This window comes from Ascaphus truei, chromosome 7 (assembly GCF_040206685.1).
Source record: "Ascaphus truei isolate aAscTru1 chromosome 7, aAscTru1.hap1, whole genome shotgun sequence".
In the NCBI taxonomy this organism is placed as follows: Eukaryota; Metazoa; Chordata; class Amphibia; order Anura; family Ascaphidae; genus Ascaphus; species Ascaphus truei.
In genome coordinates, this window is record NC_134489.1 from 52,717,497 (window position 1) to 52,734,209 (window position 16,713).

Genomic DNA, 16,713 nt, shown 5'->3' on the forward strand with positions numbered 1-16,713 from the left:
TTGACAAGTTGCTTTACATCTCACTAAATAACAACTGTCTACACAACTGTGATGATATAGATTGTATTAAAGTTAAAAAAAAATGTTAGGCGAACAGAATCTAGCATTCAACAAATTTGCCTCACCATTAATTTTGTCCTCAATTTGAGGGTTCTATAAAGATCAGAGAAGCATAAATGATGTTGCAATAGGGTATTCCTTGGAAACATTGTATTACCATATGCCTTCACATACACTTATGGAATGAATAGACAGAATTAATAGACAGAATTTGCATAATATATTGTCTAGTCTACTGAATATTTCCATATATCGATGTGTGATTTCACAATCACTCATGTATTCAAGTTCTTAAGAAATATACAGCTTAATTAAACCTTTGGGATATATCCCCTAGTGTAACAATAACAATCATACAGGTTTGTGGGTTGACGATTGCTATATAAAAAGTGCCTCATCACATTAGATATTTGGTCAATCCTTTGATCCAGAGCTATATAAACCTGACTGACATTTGCTATCTGCATAAGGTATGTTATTTCATGTTATGAGATGTTTTATGCTATCATTTGCTTGGTTACTAGTACTGTACTACATTTTTCCTAATCACAATTGCACTATATGCAGTGGTCCAAGTTGATCATATTAAGAGGTACGAAGTTCCACTACATTTATTAAAAATAAACTCTAAGAAAATCCATATCCAGAAAACCATTGATTTTTAATTTATAAATTACTTTTTAAAGAAAACAGGTGTTTATTTTAGAAAAGCTTTTCTTGCTTCCTATTTTTACGGCATAAATCTTATGGCATAAATCTTGTTTTAATCTTTTTAACATACAGTCCAGAGAGCTTTACCCCAATGTTTAGTGTTATATATATATATATATATATTTTGTGAGAGAAAGAAATGACCCCGCATCCGTATGACAGATAAAGGCAACTACAAAACCGACAAGAAAATAAAGATGAAATCATCTATCGGTGGTGCTAAAAGGGCGTGTAATATTGTAAAAAGAACAAAAGAGCCCCAAAAAAAGCACTCAAGTATGCCTCACAATACAAAACCACATTGTTTATTTGAAAATGTCACAGAACATAAAGTAAAATTAAAAGCACAGAAAATAAAATACGGCATGGATCCCCTGAAAGGTGCAAACTTGATAGAAACCTCTAATCAGGGAGTAACCCTGAAAAACAATTCAGAAGTCTAATAGACGGATAGATACTGACAAAGTACCTGACAAGGTATATACCACATAGCTTATAACAGACACAACTCAATAGTTAAGTAAGGTGGCTGATACTGTGGGTAACAGAATAATGCTGTCTCCCTGGTTCTGGGGACAAGTGTGTAGCATAGCAATGTCAGCAAGTTAACAATGAAAACACATAGATACTCACAGAAAAGCACACCTTAGTCTGTTGCAGCAATAAAAGGATACTTCACCTTATGTCAGGTACTCAGCAGAGTGTGTAGAGGAATCAAGGAGCAAAGCTCAAAGCACATGAGGATGTCCCAAGGGGGGGACAAAACAGGGGATCCTGCCTACTGGACCTGCTCCTACGCGTTTCGGCCTTTGATAGTCACTCTTTTCCTTAACTTTCTCTGCATATTCCATGTCTCCCAGTACACCAGAACGGACGTGTACAGAGGATTGGTCACTGCAGTCCCTTTTAGTATCCACATGCGAGTGCACATTTTATTTTTAAAATCAAACTGCTTGATCGGTACATACTGTAGGTTGCTCTCTGATTTTATATCTCTTAAGCACCCATGGGGCTCAAGAGAAAACATTGGGAAATATGGCCGCATGATGAGGACGTAAGTGGGAAAGCCAAGCTGAGAGGTTCCAGAAGTCCCTAAGCCACGAGGAGCAGTGCAGAATACACGATAAATGCTTATCATTAGGTTCTATATTGTATTTTTATTTCATTTTTAAAGGTCTTTGAAGTGTGAGTTAGAGCTCTCTGGATTTTTTTTTTATATATCATTGTTCATTAGCAACAATGATGTATGAACAGTTTGCAAATTCTGCAAAAATTGCAATTTATTTTGCGGAGGGGGGGCATGTGGGGTTATATGACCTAATGTGCAATGTAACATTTGTCATATGAACTGCACTGGTTAAAAGAAAATAAAAAATAAAAAAGGGTCACATTTTGTATATTTTTTTTATAGGGCGATATTCTACCCCTTTTTCTATATAAAAAAAATGGAAATGGCAAAAAACAAAACAAAAAAACATTTGTGATCTAAAAAGCCTACTGTTCACACTTCTCCAATTAGCAATTTGTATTTAAAAAGTGTTTGCTTCACTGACAAAAGAAATACAGTACTTTGAAAATACCTTTCTTTCTACCAGCAAATACTGTATTGGTCTGAATATAGTGCTATGTTTTTTCCTAAAAATGTCCTTCCGAAAACTGTTCCCATATTATATGCGCAGCCTAACACCTTTTATTTTTCATGTAGAACACCTTCAAAACTTTAGGGACGTATTATGTGCGAATCCGGACTATATTCGGGCCAATACGGTATGTTTCTGCCATATTATCTATAATGTTGATTTTTGAATGATGAAAGAAACATTAGGATAATCTTTTTTAATGGTACAATATAGGTTTGATCAAAGTTTAGCTGATGATAGAAGTATGTGTGAAACTGTGTAGCCACTGTAAGAGCAAACAAATCCTAAATTCTGCCATTAAAATGTGTGAATGTTGATTGGTCTAAATAGTATAAGGAAAAAATGTTCTGGAGGTTTTTCAAACAAGAAAATATAAATAGGGATGCTCAGTGCAACAATATACCAGGTGTAAGTAAACTAATGCAACAACATTAGTAACATTCCTCATAATTTTAATATATTATTCTATAATTAGTTGATTTTATGGCTACGCAGATGAGTATTGTCTTAAAAATTATAGACAAAATGTCTATATGCCCATAGATAACAGAGCATTTATTTAAAGTATTTTTTGTCATTACTCTTCTAAGTGAGAATTTACACTGAATCCTAAAATCTACAAGTTTTAATGATGTCTAAGCAAGAGTATATAAGGCGTTAAAAGAATATCATGATTTTTAGAAATATGATTTTAGTAGGGTTAGGATTAGGGAACCCTTGGGAGATATGGATCCACTATAGAATGTACTCTGTTTGATATACAAATATATCAACATCCACTTACTGTATATTCTGTGAGTGTCACAGATTGGCAGTCAGTTTCATCGATTTTTGTGTGTGAAAAACAGTCAATATTGTACTAAAACACATCTTGCTGTATATTCATTAAATAGTCCTTGCATATCTAAACTGTGTGTGAAAAGTGTCATTTAATGTACACAGTAAATATTTATAGTTTTAAAGTAGCAGATGGTTACTTATAATATAGATTGTGACCTATAATTGTGGACTATGAAGATAGGATATGTGTAAGATCGAATTCAGTTATTACATTCTAGATTTATTAATAAAATACATATGTCAAACTAATGACACAAACGGTTTTATATATATATACACACATACATTGGAGCTCCACTTGACTATATTTTGCACAGAAATAAATATTTAATTAATCTTTAAAATATATATAATTTATAGTATTTTTCACATAACTTTACTGTATGTATGTTGTTTAGTGTCATAGGAATTTCTAAATGCTTGTTCATTATTTACAGGAACAATCTTAATTACATTATTTTAGAGTCTGTTGAAAATCACTCATGGGCACCTATTCAATATGGGGGATGCTATCTTCTGGATGTCAGGGAAGATTATAGATCTATTCTTTATCATATTGATTAGAAGTCCTAGTTATATATTAAAGTGTGATAGTGCTGATGAGGCACTCCTGTAATCAAACTCCCATTGATTTGAATGGGAATTTCTTTACTGAAGTGCCTGATCTGCATTATTGCACTTTGAATAACCCTCCAAGAGTCAATAAAATGTCTAATTTGCAAATAATACCCTAGATTTAGTATAACTCATAACCTCAGATAACTATATGTTCTCCCCACAGGTCTTTAAATTGATGACTATCTATTTTGACTAAGTTTTTTTTAGATGGAGAGGCAGAATGGTTTGGGAAAATATAACCTCAGTGTCTGAATTCATCCTTCTAGGGCTGTCAAGTCACCCAAAAACACAAGTTGCTCTTTTTGTGATTTTCTTTGTCATCTACTTGATAATCTTACTTGGAAATTCTCTAATCATTGTGTTGACCATAACAGATACCAGCTTGCAGACACCTATGTACTTTTTCCTAACCAACCTCTCTTTCCTGGATATTTGTTATTCATCAACAACTGTCCCTAGGATGCTGAAAGACTTGCTGTCAGTGAAGAAAACCATTTCATTTGTAGACTGTGCAGCACAAATGTACATTTCACTCTCGTTGGGGTTAACTGAATGTATTCTGCTTGCTATAATGTCTTATGATCGATATATAGCTATATGTTATCCATTACATTACACCACAATTATGAACAGATCTGGCTGTATGAGGATAGCTGTGGGTACTTGGGTGTCTGGATTCCTTATTTCTATTTTACATGTTGCATTTACTTTGAATCTACCTCTGTGTGGACACAATATAATTAACCATTTTTTATGTGAAGTGCCAGGAATTCTGTCACTAGGGTGTACAGACACTTTCATAAATGAAATTGTTATCTTTACTGTTGGTGTGATAGTCCTAATGATACCAGTCTCTTTTATTTTTATATCTTATTGCCGGATCATTGTAATCCTTTTAAAAATGACGTCTTCTGGAAGGAAAAAGGCATTTTCCACTTGTGTATCTCATATGATGGTTGTGACTTTATTCTATAGCACTGCTATGGCTATGTATATGAAACCCCGGTCAAATTATTCACCAGAAAGAGACAAAATGATTGCAATTTTTTATATCATAATAACACCAATGTTGAATCCCCTAATCTATACACTTAGGAACAGGGAGGTTAATTCGGCTTTGAAAAAAGTCTGTATTAAGAAAGTATTCTTTTTTCAGATTAATATTTAGCATTATACAAACAGATTACATAGAGATTGCTGCATTTTTATAAATAACTCACTGCTGGCCAACTTTCATGTTTTGGAATTCTAGTAACATTTGTTTGTCATCTAATAAAAGCATATAGATTCAAGGTTAAATACGGTAGAATTGTTATACATAAATGATCATTATCATTTATTTGTAAGGCGCCAACATGTTCAGCAATGGGGTAAAATGAGAATACAGAGATTTGATAATTGCATAACCAGAGTTACATGCAAATACAAATAAGGACAAACATGCACAAACAGATACAGAGAAATCATGAGGGCTCTGCTCCTGAGAGCTTACAATCTAGAGGGAATGAGGAGCAATGTTGAAACAAAAGGTAAAGTGGCTGCTCATTGTGTCATGGGTTATACATCAGGTTGGGGTATGGTTCATTTTTCTAGAGATGATCTGAGAGGATCTAAAGTTCCCCAAATGCTGCACTCAATACATAACGGAAAAAATGATAGGACTCTCATAGTCCTTCAGATAGGTATTCTGACAGGCGATCTTTATAGATCTAATTGGACCAGCAATATAAAACCCCCAAATAATACAATTTTAATTACATCCCAAACTATTAATACACAATTAAATAAAATATATACAATAGAAACTCTTAAAATCCTCATAGTGGTGTGGTGAACAAACACCCTCAGGGGTAGCTTGCTTATACATACATATATAATATATCTGGCAATATGTCCATGCCCATGCGCATAAGTAGCGTATATGTAAGTATATGTATTCATAATTCAAGCCTTATGAGTGTAATTCCAACTCCGGACAGGTTTGAATCGTTGAGTATACTAACTCAAAAATTAAGCCTGTAATTATCTTATATTGTAATATAGCGTATGGTGATAGCCATTATTAAGAACATAAAAATATCCAAAACAGTATTTAAAGCCAGGTATTGAAATAAACAACAATAATGCAGACTTAAGTTATATCAGGATAACTGTTTCTCTCCCAAATTACCTAAGAGAATAAGTAATGCGTAGCTAAATAAATACCCCATAGATATCTGAAATTACATCCAGAGGTCTAATCTGAATGGTTCCTAGTATACACATATACATCACAATATCTGAATAGCAGTGATGTAGTAACGTGCCAACTAGTTCATACAGATATATAAGGCTGTGATGATGATTGATAGTATATCAATGGCCACACAGGACCAGATTGAAAATAGAAACCACCGGTATACAAGCCGTGACTCGAATCAGTAGTCATGACGCCTTCTTGCCGACATACGTTTTGCATGTAAACCGTGCTTCATCAGTGAGGACCACAGACGAGAAATCATGAATCCTCTTCTGAATGGGAAATATCTGAAAGCGATACAGAGCCTGAATCCAATCCAAATAGATCAGAGACCACACAACATCTCAAACCCTCTTCTTCCCCTACCTCCAAGGACTAGGTCTTTTTCCGAGGAAACAGAAATGGGCTTATCAGGAACGGGGGGAAAATGGCTCACGGAATCCACCAATTAAAGTACTTTTCAAGGGGCTTTCTTTCTATCCAACAAGCCAATTAGATGTATTCGAGTGTGTTAAGGACCTAAATTTATTTTGTAGAAAATTGTCATTACACAAATTCGTTCACAGACTTATGAAATGGAGTAATCGGAATAGCCCCTATGAGGACTTTGACTATAGGGACTACGTTAACCTTAAAAATCCTTGTGATCTTTGGGAAGAGAATGAGAGACCATTGGGGGAATGTCCATTCACTGACTTGAGGAACAAATAATCATATGTGCCTCCAATTGAACCTAGCACAAATGTTGATTTTTTTTTTTACAAAATTAGTGACCAAAGACTACCTATTGTGAAGGGTCACCAAAACCTCAACTACAATGTAAGAATTGCATTGTCTGATTTAGAAAATGACACAAACATAGTCATAAAACCTTCTGACAAAGGGGGGAACTTAGTGGTACTAAATCAAAACAATTATGTCTGTGAATGTAGACGTTTACCATCAGATAAAAATATGTTACAGTATATTAAAAACAGACCCTACCACTGCGTTTCTAAAAGAATTAATGAATATTCTAAAAGAAGGCTTGGATAAAAACTAATATGTAAAAGCAAATACGATTTCATGTTAATAAAGACGCCTAGAACAGCTACATTCTATCACATGTCTAAGGCTTATAAAGGGGTCATTCCACCATCTGGGAGACCAATAGTGTCTGGAATTGATAATCTCACTTCCAACACTAGTGTCTACCTTGATCGCCTTTTGCGTCCTTTCGAAAGCGCTCTGCCATCGTATCTGCACGATACAAAAAATACTCTTCTAAAATTAGAAGACATCACGCTGGACCAACATACATACCTTGTTGGCCTAGACGTTGAAGGCCTCTACTCAAGTATTCCGCATATGGCAGGAAAGAATATTGTCTCACATTTTCTGAAGGCCAGGAGTGAACACTCTAAACTCCATAATTACTTCCTCATTAAATTGTTGGACTATACCTTGACATGGAATTTTTTCTTATTCGACAATCAGCTGTTCCATCACGTACAGGGCACAGCAATGGGGACCACTTTTGCTCCCACCTATACCAATTTGTATCTGGGCTGGTGAGAGGAAACAATGGTCTTCTGTGAAGCCCACAAAAGATTCACGGAACATGTCGAACTTTGGGTCAGGTATATTGACAATGTTTTGTTACTTTGGAGAGGTACAGAAGATCTACTGAATGAATTTAGCAAAGTCCTTAACAAGAATAAGAACAATCTAAAACTGACATATCAATTAAAAAAAGACCGAATTGATTTCCTGGATATTACCAAAACTAAAACCGAAAGTCGCACAGACTAGAAACCAGTATATACAGGAAACCCACTTCTATAAAAAAAAAGAAGCATATCACAGGGCTCTCATAACTCCAAGACCTGAACTACTAATGTAAAATACAAAAAAAAAAAACATTCTGATGACACAATTCGATTTATAAGTACCTACAACAGTCAATTGCAAGATGTAAAGGAAATCTTCCATAAGAATTGGTATATCCTATTAGAAGATTCAGATATAAAACAATATCTTGGCAACATCCCAAGTATGGGATGTAGAAGAACTAAGAACATTAAAGATCGAGTAGTATGCAGCCACTTCCAAGCTCCATCAAAACGGACATGGCTGGGAGGGAAACCGCAAGGCTCATACCCATGCGCCAGATGCTAGGCCTGTAAATTCATGAAAGTCACTAAAGGAATTTTCAAACTCTACCAATACAACCTCCTATAAAATTAAAAACTTTATAAACTGTCCTGAGTTATCTACCAGATAACTTGCAACTGTAAGAAGCTATATGTGGGTAAAACCCACAGACAACTAAAAGTAAGGGTGCTTGAACACAGAGCATTCAGGAATGGCTTGGACACCCCTGTAGTGAGACATGACTGAGGCCCATAGTGGTGATAGTTGTTTACTGAGCTTTGCAGGCATTGAACATGTTCCCTTAAATCCACATAGAGGAAATTGGGATAAACATCTTCTCCAACAGGAATGACGTTGGATATTTCAGTTACAAACTCAGAGTCCTTTAAGATTAAATGAGGGATTTATTTATTCATCTTTTTTGGGAAGTTGATTTAAGAGACTCCCTCATGTTGTCAGGAATCGGCGTTCTCCTCGCTTCCCACACAGAGCACTCCCTCCCCGCAGGGAGCCCCTGGACACACAAAACAATCCTGCCTTACCGGCCTCCACGGCTCCTCGCCCCTGCCGCCGTCGCGGGATCACTTCCCTCGGCGATTCCTCTGCTCAGTGCCGGGCGCGCCCACGCCCTCCTGCACGCACACCTGCACGCACACCTGCACGCACACCTGCACCATCCACTGGCTCGGTTCACACGCGTACACGAGTTATGGAGCACGCTCAGTCTGCACACTCTTATTCCCGTCCCCCGGACCTCAGGCTCCGCCCCCGCACACTGCACGGGCATACTCAGGTTACTAACAAGACTCACCTGGCCTGTTATGCCTGCACCAATCTGCAGTGTCTCCCTGTAGCTCTTCCTGTCCCGCCTCCGTTCCTAATTTGACCTTCCTGCTTTATCTAGCTCCTCTCTGCTCTCAGTCTTTGCTCGACATAGTCTCTGTATGGAAGTACTTCTGGATTCTCTCAGTGTTTTCACAGGTTCTGACGCGGCTTGTACGACTACCCCCTCTGGCTCTCGATCTCGGCACTCCTTGGACAACGCACACTCTGGTAACCCCTTGAACACGGCTTGGACAACGACCTATCTCCACTCTCCACTCCCTGACTTCAGCGAGGCATCCTTCACTCTATCTCTACAACCGGTACCGGCAAGTATTGTCTACCTTACTACACCTGGCCTGGCAACGCTTCATACCACACTCCGGACACGCTCCCTTTGCTGTGGGTGCGTGTATTACCCCTTCCCCCTTCAGCTCAGGGGACAGGTCTGGTCTGCGGGCAGCACCGGCGTAACATTATGTCGAGCCCACAAGACGCAGACCAGACCGAACTTCAACAGTTTCTCTCCAATCTGCTTCAGCAAAACCAGGCCATGGCGGATCAAATTGTGACACTTACACGCCAGGTCGCAGTACTCTCAGACAGGGTACCGACCGCGACCCCGCCAGATGTAAGCCCCCACTCCGCAAGCGCAGTTAGCAGCTCAGATGTAAGGATTCCTCCCCCCAAGCCTTATGCAGGTGAACCGCAAGATTGTAGGGGTTTCCTAAACCAGTGTGAGGTGCAGTTTGAAATGGCCCCCCATCTCTACAATACTGATCGCAAGAAGGTAGCCTACATTTATAACCTCCTCACTGGCAGCGCCCTAGCTTGGGCTTCCCCGGTTTGGGAGCGACGTTCTGACCTTACCCAAGATTACCCTGCATTTAAAGCCAAGTTTCAACAAGTATTCGATTCTCTCGCACGTCGGGAGATGGCATCTGTTTCTCTCCTCCAAATCACTCAGGGACGGCGAATGGTGACACAGTATGCTGTGGAATTCCGGACTCTAGCAGCCGAGACTAACTGGGGACAAGAGGCTCTCGTCTCCGTGTTCTGGCAAGGCCTGGCAGATCCCATCAAGGATGAACTCTCTCGCCAATCCAGGCCGGATCAATTGGAGGTCCTCATTGATTTGGCTGTCCAAGTGGATCAACGTATCCAGGTACGCCGCTCAGAGCATCAGCGCACTCACGTCCATAACTTTCAAGTTCCATTGTCCAGTACTCCCAGCAACACTCCTGCACTGGAGTTGCCAGAGCCAATGCAATTGGGGGTACAACGCATCCGCACACCGATACGGCAGTTCCGCCACGCCGGGGGATTGTATTTCTACTGCGGATCCATGGAACATCTGGTTCGGGAGTGTCCACTGCATCCGGGAAATGGGAACACCCAGTGAGTACAGAGGGGCTCTCTCTGGGTGTAATGTCTCCACGTCCCCTTTCTAAAGGTGAACTCCCTAAGAAACTTACATTTCCAGTCTCCCTTTCAGGCGATAAGTTCAAGACTTCTACCGCCGCTTTCATTGACTCAGGAGCTGGAGGAAACTTCGTGGATCTTGAATTCGCCAGGTTAAACCGCATACCACTCGTGAGAAAGAAGGTTCCCATCGCACTCGTCGGTATCGATGGACGTCCTCTTACCCCAGCCCACATCTCCTTAGAGACAGCTCCCTTGCTTCTGTCCTCACATCTGCACAAGGAGATCTTAGTTCTCGATGCCATTCACGCTCCTGGGATACCCATCACCCTTGGTCTTCCTTGGCTACAGCTTAACAACCCTCTCATTGACTGGACTTCCTCTGCTCCCATTTCCTGGAGGCCGAGGTCAGGCGAGACTCATCAACTGCTGGCCAATACCTCTGTTCCCGAAGTTATTCTACCTTCCGTTTACCATCAATTCCGGGACGTTTTCAATAAGGTACAGTCAGACCTCTTGCCGCCACACAGGACTTACGATTGTCCGATCGATCTAGTTCCAGGTTACTCCCTACCCAAGTCCAAGACCTACCCCTTGTCGTTACCAGAATCTCACGCTATGGATGAATAAATCCAGGAGAATCTCAAGAAAGGCTTTATTCGTCACTTCAATTCCCCAGCAGGGGCTGGGTTTTTCATCGTCAAGAAAGAGGACGGGTCGTTGAGGCCTTGCATCGACTACAGGGGTTTAAACCACATCAATATTAAAAATCGTTACCCCCTTCCCCTTATTACCGAATTGTTCGATAAATTACAGGGGGCCAAGATTTTTTCCAAGTTGGATCTACGTGGTGCCTTTAACCTGGTGCGCATCAGGAAGGGGGATGAATGGAAGACGGCCTTCAACACGCGTAGTGGACACTACGAATATCTGGTAATGCCTTTCGGCTTATGTAATGCTCCCGCTGTCTTCCAGGATTTCATCAACGACGTCTTTCGTAAGGTACACAATATTTTTGTTATTGTATACTTGGATGATATCCTGATTTTTTCCAAAGATCTCCAGGACCATATACGCCACACCTCCTACGTCCTTTCCCGTCTCCGTGAACACCATTTGTACGCCAAACTGGAGAAGTGCACCTTTCATCAGACCTCTACTCTGTTCCTGGGGTATATCATTTCCGATGAGGGGTTTATGATGGACTCCGGTAAACTTCAAGCAGTCACTGAATGGCCAAGACCGAACTCTCTCAAGGCCATACAACGTTTTTTAGGGTTCGCTAATTACTATCGTAAGTTTATACGGAGTTTTTCCACCATTGTGGCACCCCTCACTGCGCTCACCAAAAAAGGAGCTGATCCTTCTGCTTGGTCATCCGAGGCCATCTCCGCCTTCGAGACACTCAAGGTGCCTTTATATCCGTACCTATTCTCCGTCATCCCAACATCGAACTTCCCTTCGTCCTGGAGGTCGACGCTTCTGATTGCGGCGCTGGTGCCGTTCTTTCCCAAAGACCCACGCCCCAAGATAAGTTACATCCCTGTGCATATTTTTCCAAGAAATTCTCGTCTGCCGAGTGGAACTATGACGTGGGTAACAGGGAACTTCTGGCCGTGAAGATGGCTCTTAAAGAGTGGAGACACCTGCTGGAGGGGTCAAAAGAGCCGTTTACTATTCTCACGGACCACAAGAACCTTCTTTACATAGAGAACGCTCGACGCCTTGGTCCACGACAGGCTCGTTGGGCTCTTTTTTTTTCTCGATTCGATTTTCACCTGTCCTATATCCCCGGGACCAAGAACGTAAAGGCAGACGCACTCTCCCGAATACATTCTTCTGAAGAGAGGCCAGAGGAATCATTGGAGACTATCCTTCCACATGAGAGGATTCTCGCCACGTCTACTTTCAAGAATCTTGACAAGATTTTGCACTCCCAGAGACGCATTCCCAAGAACTTGGTCGTTCCCGACAACAAACTCTTTGTACCATCCAAATTTGTGCCAGAGGTCCTGTCTTGGGGTCACTCCTCTAAATCTGCAGGTCATCCAGGTTTTAAGAAGACTACTGATCTCATTCGTCGGAATTTCTGGTGGCCAAGGATGTCTCAAGATATTCTGGAGTTTACCCGCGCATGCCCCACGTGCGCTCAAAGCAAGAGTCTCCGTCAAAAGCCTCAGGGTTTTCTGTTACCCCTTCCAGCTTCCGACCGCCCCTGGTCCCACATTTCTATGGACTTCATCGTGGAGTTGCCCAGGTCCAGAGGAATGAACATTATCTTGGTGGTCGTGGACAGGTTCTCGAAGATGTCCCATTTCATTCCACTTAAAGGATTACCCACCTCCCCCGCCCTTGCTGATATCTTTACGGAGCAGATTTTCCGGATTCATGGGATCCCTTCGTCCATTGTTTCTGACAGAGGTTCTCAGTTCGTATCCAAATTTTGGAGAGCTTTCACAAAGAGATTGGGCATCTCTTCTTCCTTCTCTTCCGCCTATCATCCTCAGTCCAATGAACAAACGGAGAGAATCAATCAATCCCTGGAGAAGTACCTGAGATGTTTTATATCCGATTTCCAGCATGATTGGGCTCAACTCCTCTCTTGGGCAGAGTATGCCGTCAATTCTGCAAAAAACGAGTCCACCCGGGAGTCACCCTTCTTTATAAATTATGGGTTCCACTCTCCCTGTCTTCCCATCCCCAACGTTCCTTCTGGAGTACCAGCCGTAGATGAACGCATTTCTTCCCTCCAAACCGCATGGTCCAGGATTCAGTCTATTCTTCTCAACTCCTCCCGCAGATCAAAACTACAGGCCGATCGTCGTCGTCGTTCGGCGCCCAGTTACAAACCAGGGGATTTGGTATGGCTCTCCTCTAGGAATATCCACCTCAAGGTACCATCTCCTAAACTGGCACCTAAGTTCCTGGGACCCTTCCCTATTTGTGAACAAATCAATCCTGTGGCATTCCGGCTACAACTACCACCCAGTATGAAGATTCCCAATGTCTTTCATGTGTCCCTCTTAAAACCATTTATCTATAGTCACTTCTTTCCGGATCAGACTCGTAAACCGGATCCCATTACTGTACAAAATAACGAGGAATACGAAGTTCACTCTCTTTTGGATTCTCGCCTATCCAGGGGTCAGCTCCAGTTCTTGGTGCAGTGGAAGGGCTTTGGCCCTGAAGAGAGATCCTGGGTACCCTCAAAGGACATTCATGCCCCGGCCCTTCTTAAGTCCTTCAGGAAAAAGTTTCCAGAGAAACCGTTCTTGGACCGTCCTGAGGCCGTTCCTGAAGAGGGGGGTACTGTCAGGAATCGGCGTTCTTCTCGCTTCCCACACAGAGCACTCCCTCCCCGCAGGGAGCCCCTGGACACACAAAACAATCCTGACTTACCGGCCTCCACGGCTCCTCGCCCCTGCCGCCGTCGCGGGATCACTCCCCTCTGCGATTCTTCTGCTCAGCGCCGGGCGCGCCCACGCCCTCCTACACGCACACCTGCACCATCCACTGGCTCGGTTCACACGTGTACACGAGTTATGGAGCACGCTCAGTCTGCACACTCATTCCCGTCCCCCGGACCTCAGGCTCCGCCCCCGCACACTGCAAGGGCATACTCAGGTTACTAACAAGACTCACCTGGCCTGTTATGCCTGCACCAATCTGCAGTGTCTCCCTGTAGCTCTTCCTGTCCCGCCTCCGTTCCTAATTGGACCTTCCTGCTTTATCTAGCTCCTCTCTCCTCTCAGTCTTTGCTCGACATAGTCTCTGTATGGAAGTACTTCTGGATTCTCTCAGTGTTTTCACAGGTTCTGACGCGGCTTGTATGACTACCCCCTCTGGCTCTCGATCTCGGCATTCCTTGGACAACGCACACTCTGGTAACCCCTTGAACACGGCTTGGACAACGACCTATCTCCACTCTCCACTCCCTGACTTTGGCGAGGCATCCTTCACTCTATCTCTACAACCGGTATCGGCAAGTATTGTCTACCTTACTACACCTGGCCTGGCAACGCTTCATACCACACTCCGGACACGCTCCCTTTGCTGCGGGTGCGTGTATTACCACTTCCCCCTTCAGCTCAGGGGACGGGTCTGGTCTGCGGGCAGCACCGGCTTAACACATGTATTATAAAGGACAACACATGGTTCTCTAACATGATTATCCATATACACTTTATTATTGTAAAAAATTATTTATGGACTTTGGGGATCCAGGTATATAGCCATAATTCAGCTACAATCTGTATTGACCTTTTGGGCAGATCACCTTAGTGGCTCTTCACTCCTACTGTACATTTATATACACGATCTCACCATTGAGAATTTTTCATATATACCATCTTAATATTAAAAACCCATTGCTATTGCCACTACTATTGTAACTATTTTTCAAGACATTTTTTAGACCTTATATATGCCGTTTACAATATTTCTAGATGTCATCAGTGTCTAAATACTTTGAACATTAATCATTACCTAGACAGCTATTCACAATTCATATATTGGGGCCTATGCAGAGAACGGCGAAAAGCCCTATCTCGCCAGTTTTTCGGCAAATATGCCTACAGCAATTCTGTAAGTGCCGAAAAGCTGGTGAGATGAGTAAAATCCGCCGTTTTTTTTTTTTGCGGAAAACAAAACTTGCGTGGGTGGCGAGAATGTATTTCAGGGTAGATCCCAAAAGGATCAAAAAGGCTCCCTCATATATCGAGCACTCAATGTTGGGGTACAATAGTAAGACATACAGTGGTCTATCGGTATCAATACCTTTTAGTGGGACAAGATATGGCCCTTCTCAACCGGATAAGCTCAGAAAAAAATAATAAAATTGTATTATGTAATTACAATTGATCAGGATTAAAAACACATATAAAGCATTCAAACATTAAAAAAAACCCATAAAGAAGTCGTTAGGTGAGCTAGCAATCAATCAATATGGTATACTAGTGTAGTTGCTCACCACAGACGTCTAATTTGCGGATGTAACTGTAAGTGGACAAGCAGGTAAGTATTATCCTTCAACCTTGTATGATGAAAGGAGGGGTATCAGAGGTGTAGTCTGTATATCTTTGTTACCAGGTGTCTGCATATGTGTAGCAATAGTATGTGAGTTATCACCCGTCCTAGGGTACAATGTACCACATATACTGAGCTTGGCTTCAGAGGGACAAAACAGATGAGGGATAAATACTTCAGTTACTCATATAGTATTTCCGTTTTCCCTAGGATGTCTGTGCGGTCTCACCGTAAATAGTGCCAGCTCAAAATTGTGTCTAATGACACTGTATGTATCAATATTATCGGCTTGGGATACAGTCATCACATAGATAACATAGGTTAATGCGGGGGGCTCCGTGTCCGAGGAGACCAGTACGGTAGTGATACAGATTCTTAAATCTCCTATGTAGTGGTAGATGGTAAGCAGGACGCCCCCACCGCAGGCAAAAAAACCTTAATATCGCATGTAGTTCGCTGGGTATCCTGTCTAAATACAAGCCTGTCTTCCAAACACTGCTGTCTCTGCTCGCAGACGCTGCCACTTCCGATGACGTCACCTGTGACGTCACCACGTCCCGACGATCGTTTCGCGTAGACTGACACGCTTCTTCAAGGGGAAGACTTTGGTGACTGAGTGAGTGACTGGGTTTGGTGAGTGACTTGGTGGGTGAGTGACTGACTGGGTGGGTGGGTGAGTGACTGACTGGGTGGGTGAGTGACTGGGTGAGTGAGTGACTGGGTGGGTGAGTGACTGACTGACTGACTGAGTGGGTGACTGGGTGGGTGACTGACTGGGTGGGTGAGTGACTGACTGGGTGGGTGAGTGACTGACTGGGTGGGTGAGTGACTGACTGGGTGGGTGAGTGACTGGGTGGGTGAGTGACTGGGTGGGTGAGTGACTGGGTGGGTGGGTGAGTGACTGGGTGGGTGGGTGAGTGACTTTGAGTGACTGGGTGGGTGGGTGGGTGACTGGGTGGCCACTCCCCCGCTGTGTCCCGGGTGCTGGCGCCGCTCCCCCGCTGTGTCCCGGGCGCTCTTGACTGTAGCGGCGCCGGTGTGTGAGCTTGGGGGTGTGTGTGTGTGTGTGTGTTTTGGACCTTTGGCCCGTCACTCCGCCTCAGGCCAATGAGAGGTGTGCGGGGGCGGGCAGGCCAAGGGACCAATCTCATTGGCCTGAGGGACACAGGCCATGCAGACAAACATACAGTGCTTTCACAAATA

General features: G+C 42.4%; 1 protein-coding gene across 1 annotated transcript; it reads left to right on the forward strand.

Annotated features, from left to right (window-relative positions):
• The first annotated feature begins 4,089 nt into the window (after positions 1-4,089).
• On the forward strand, positions 4,090-5,766 carry LOC142498534 (olfactory receptor 10A7-like). Its single transcript, XM_075606757.1, has 2 exons — positions 4,090-4,995; positions 5,149-5,766. Exons 1-2 carry the CDS (start codon positions 4,090-4,092, stop codon positions 5,299-5,301), a joined length of 1,059 nt encoding a protein of 352 aa, XP_075462872.1. The 3' UTR covers positions 5,302-5,766.
• Positions 5,767-16,713: the final 10,947 nt, after the last annotated feature.